The sequence below is a fragment of the Mus musculus genome, chromosome 4, assembly GCF_000001635.26.
Source record: "Mus musculus strain C57BL/6J chromosome 4, GRCm38.p6 C57BL/6J".
Lineage (NCBI taxonomy): Eukaryota > Metazoa > Chordata > Mammalia > Rodentia > Muridae > Mus > Mus musculus.
Window position 1 is genome coordinate 136,243,257 of NC_000070.6, and position 4,679 is coordinate 136,247,935.

The 4,679-nt window shown below is 53.1% G+C and overlaps 1 protein-coding gene across 5 annotated transcripts in view; it reads left to right on the forward strand.

Annotated features, from left to right (window-relative positions):
* The window catches only part of Asap3 (ArfGAP with SH3 domain, ankyrin repeat and PH domain 3), a 40,228-nt gene extending 36,907 nt beyond the window's left edge, over positions 1-3,321 (forward strand). For 3 of the 5 annotated variants that reach the window (XR_390738.4, XM_006538761.3, XM_011250233.3), the window contains exons 24-25: positions 192-285; positions 533-3,321. Coding sequence is in view for 4 of the 5 variants with exons in the window: in XM_006538761.3 (XP_006538824.1) it covers positions 192-285; positions 533-604 (166 nt within the window). In the remaining variant the exon portion in view is untranslated. The remainder of the gene's footprint in view (positions 1-191; positions 286-532) is intronic. The other 2 variants (NM_001355698.1, NM_001008232.2) reach the window with 1 other exon arrangement.
* Positions 3,322-4,679: the final 1,358 nt, after the last annotated feature.

Sequence of the window (4,679 nt, forward strand, 5' to 3'; positions counted from 1 at the left end):
AGTGCCCTCAGAGCCCTCTGGGGAGAGGTCAGTTCCAGACCTCCAGGGCCTGTGAAGACCCAGCCTAGGGGCCTGGTGGATTCTGATTCTCCTCACCCCGCCCCCCCCCCTCCCAGCCTTGTTTGTCTACCTGGGTCCCTCTGCGGTGCTTCCGCCAGCAGAGTTAACAACCGGTCATCTTTGCCTTCCAGCTCAGAGAGCACTCGATCCTACAGACGGGGAGGCCGAAGTCTGGAAGACAGTCCCTCTGCCCGGCAGCCTCTGTGTAGTAGAAGGCACATTCCGGTAGGCGCACTTGTGTATGCTTTGAAGTGTAGGTGCCTGGGCTGTAGAGTTGGTTCAAGAACAGGCAGAGAGGGGAGGGAGACCTCTTTCCGTGGTGACAACACCGTGGGCTGAGGTAGCCACTGTTAAGCTTGGTGCCACCTTCCTGCTTAGTCCAGGACTGTGTGAGTTCGAGCCTGACTGTAGCCGTTTCCCAGAGAAGATGCAAAAGAAGCTTTAACTGGCAGCTTCATCCTTCTTCACCCAGGTTGGCCTCGTGGAAGGAGATGGCTCAAAGATCGGGGTTCTCCCGGATTCCCTGCAACTCTTGCACGACTAGCTCCTTGCTGACCCCTCTGCATGGCTCACACTGGACCCCAACATTCAGAGCTGGGACTTGAGACCGCAGATCTGGGAGCTCACATTCCTTATGGGAACCATGACCCTGCCAAGGACACTGGCCCTTCTGTGTTGGGGCTGACGTCCTGAGCCAGGCAGCCCTGGAGTTAGATCTGACAATGTCTGGGTTGAGTTAAGTTACACAACTCTCAATACCTACTATATTAGGATTGTGTTTCTCCCTACCAGCGTGGGACCCGTTCTCATCATTCATGCCCAGGTGCTGTCTCGTGGCCACTTATCAATCTGGTGACTTTCTTTAGCGAAGTCCAGCTTTATGTCCAGACCTTTGCTGGGTACTATGGATGCCACATGAATAGGACACACATCCCGCAGGTGCGGATCCTCACTGGAAAGCTGGGCTCAAGAACTGACTCGGAAGGAGCAGAGCTAGGTTGCAGAGGGATGGCTCTGAGCTCAGGGCCGGGACTGACCTCAGCTGGTCTCCTGTCTGGTCACTGCAGTTGTTACAGCCCAGTTCCGGTGGCCAAGGCCTGTGACTCCCAGTCTAAAGTATGCTCCATTAGAGGGCAGCCTTACCCTCCCTGGGGTCTGTACTGTGTCCCTCCGTCTGGAAGTAGAATATGACTCACCTGCCTTGATTTCACAGAAAGGAAAAGGATGGTCTGGGTTGACCTATCTCATTTCTCTCACTTTTCTCTCGATGAATTCAGAAGCCTGGGGGAACGAGGGATCAGGAAAGGAGAAAGGCGCTGGGAAGATAAGAGAAACTTCAAAAGTCTGCTTTCTAGGGCCAGAAATCCCACCATCGCTTAGTCCAATTACAAAGCCAGACCACCAACAACCATGGACAGCTCTGTTTCACACCTCCTTGGTGGTGGGGCCTGCAGGGGTGGGCCAAGCCGAACAGGGGAGGCCAGAGGGCACCAAGTGAGTAGCCAGCAGTGTGGCTAGGAATTGAACTGTGCACTCTGGAGGCTGCTGTGGTCCTTGGTCCTAAAACAGGATTGTTTCTGAGCCCCAGGTCAACTTGTGTTCATCTCATTCTTACTGTTTTACTTATCAAAGGATTCCTGGGGGAAGGGACGAATTCCCCTGGGAGACTCTTGGGACTTGGGATGCTTTCCCTGGCCAGGTTGGTAAAGAGTAGTGGTCAGAGAACAACAGGGAGTTTTGCCACAGGAGACATTTGGTGAGGCAAGGACTGGAGGGGGCATCGCTGAGCTCAGGGTGCCCTCAGCATCCTCCTTACAGCATCTCTTAATCTGTCTTGTGTCGTTGTAACGGAACGATAGAGGCTGGGTGCTTTCTACAGTAAAGAGTTTTCTTTGGCTTAGGGTTCTGGTGATTGGAAAGTCCAAACAGCATGCCATGAATGCCCTGTAAAAGGCCCCGTCTGTCACAACATCACAAAAGAGGAGAAAGCAAGCACTTATGTGCAGTAATCGCAATTTGCTTTATTTATAGAATCTCACTTCTGTAAGAACTCACTCCCTAGAGGCAGAGCCCCTCACATAATTGCCTTCCACTAGGCGCTGCCCCTTAAAGGCTCACTCACCCTTCCACATTGCCACACCAGGAAGGAAGAAAACACACTCAAAACACACCCACATGAGCCGGGCGTGGTGGCACACACCTTTAATTGCAGCACTCGGGAGGCAGAGGCAAGCAGATTTTTGAGTTCGAGGCCAGCCTGGTCTACAGAGTAAGTTCCAGGACAGTCAGGGCTACACAGAGAAACCCTGTCTCACAAAAAAACAAAAAACAAAACAAAAAAAAAACCCATACCCACATGGTATGGTTTATCCTCACAGCAATGAACTAGCCAATCCAAAATGTTGTCAGCAGCCAGGCTCAGAACCCCTGGTGTGCAGGAAAAGCACACTGGGCCAGAGCCTGAGGACCTGATTCGTGGCTCACCCATGGTCCCGACCACACCCCCTCTTGGTTGCCCTGAGATGATGAGTTGGGTAATGGAGTTTGTGAGGTGAGCCCTGAATGCATAACAAGGGGAGAAATGAAACAGAAAAGGTTTGTCAGCAGTGAAGGACAGAGAAGAAGGCTGTTGGGAAAGTGCTTGCCATACAACACGCAAGGTTGAGGATTTGAGTTCGAATCTGCAGGGCTTATGCCAAGAGCTAAGTACACAGTGTCCTCCCAGACTCCTGGCTCTGTGGAAGCAGACCCTGGAGGATCCCGGAAGCCTGCTGGGCAGCTCCAGGTTCAGTGAGAGACCCTGTCTCAAAACATAAGGAGGCTAGCAATTGAGACCACCACCAGTCTCTGGCTGCCTGCCTCCTGCCGAGTACACACACACACACACACACACACAAGCATAAAAGACGCTGGCACAGCTGCACACATCTGTAATTCCAGCATTCTGGGGACTGAGGCAGGGCCATAGTGAGTTAGCAAATACCTTTGCGCTGTCCCTTTGAGAGTAAAGAATGGGGTGTTTACCACCGATGGTGAAACCCCTCTGAGGGTATCAGTTCCCTGTCTGCCCCCCCCCCCCAAAGCTCACAGGGAAATAAGACAGTTGTGTGCATCTTTGTGTGCAGGTGACCTCTCTCTTGGACAGGTGGGCAGAAGGGATACAATGGGTACCAGCAAATGCTGGCTGTACCGAGGAGGCGGCCTCCCACTTCCTGAGATTGACTCTTCTATTTGCATAATAAAGTCTGACGCGTTTTCTTAGGGTCCTTCAAGCTTCTTTTGGCCAAGAGGCCTCCCAGAAGCTCCACTGAAGAAAAACCTGGCTTTGGCCACATGGTGTTAAGGCCCCGCCCTTCCGGACCCATCCCGGACCTCTCCACAACACTCCGCTATAGCCAAGGACTTTTCAGCTCCTCCCCCGGCCACCTCCTCACCTCCCCACCCCCTGCTGACATGTCAGTGATCCCCAAGCTTTGTTCTCTGAGTGCTCCAGGAGAGCCGTCTGGCTCAGGACGCTAGAAATACCTGGAACACAGTAGGAGCTCAGTAAATAGAATAACCGCTTGCGGCCTGACCGACTACACAGACCTCCCCCTCCCCCAAACTTCCATTCTGCCTTTTGAGGCAATAAATTTCACTTCTTGGGACGGGGATGAGGCCCCAGCTGGGCCTTACACTTGCCCTCTCTCCCTCCTCTCCCCACCCCAGCTGTGAGGAATACAGTCCTCTTTAATGGTTATTCTGCCCAGCCTGCCGCCCCTGAGATTTTTCTTGCTAGTTGACTGGATACCGTTTGTCGAATGAAAAAAAAAAAAAAACAAAAAACAAAAAACCTTGACCGTCATCACACTGCAGCAGTTGGGAGACAGGTGTCCACAACAGGCTCCAGACTTGTTTCTCTGAGGTTATCTCAGAAAGTTCCTTCACACACTGTGAGCCCTCTTCTGCCCCGCTTCAAATCAGAGACCCTCGCAGAAAGGTCATTTTCTGTCAGGAGGGGAACTAGGTCTTCAGCGAATTCTTGGAATTACCGCTCGCGAGCCGAGAGTGGGAGGCAGAGTTATTCCCTCCACCCCAAATTACTCTTCCAAGCCCACCCCCTGTGTACCGGAATCACCCAAAACTTAGTCTTTCGGAGCGTGGTCCCGATACCCCTTTGAGAGGTTGTTAGAAAAAATAAAGACTGGCCGGCAAAGGGCTCTGAGTATACCTCGCGAGTACGTGTACGGCACAGGCCTTGGGCGCACCAAGGAGCCTACCTAAGTTAGGGCAGAGCTGACGTCAAAATCTGCACCAAGATGCGATGAATTCACCAACTTTCCCAGCTTGGGCATAGCTCCCTCTGGGAGCGCAGTGATGCTGAGACCCGGCAGCTCTGTACTTCCCACTGCTATGCTGACACTCATCACCCCCGAACCCTCATGCTCGAATCTCCCTGGAGCCTGGGGCACCCCTAGGAGAGTTGGAAGAGAAGAGCCCCTTCTTCCAGATTGGTCCTCCCCTCCCACTTACACACCCCCTGAGGCACGACCCGCCAGGCTCAGGCAATCTTTGCCCGGGCAGTCCTTGAAGTCTATATTTAGTGCCCGCCACCCCTCCCCCCAGCGATGGGAGGGGCG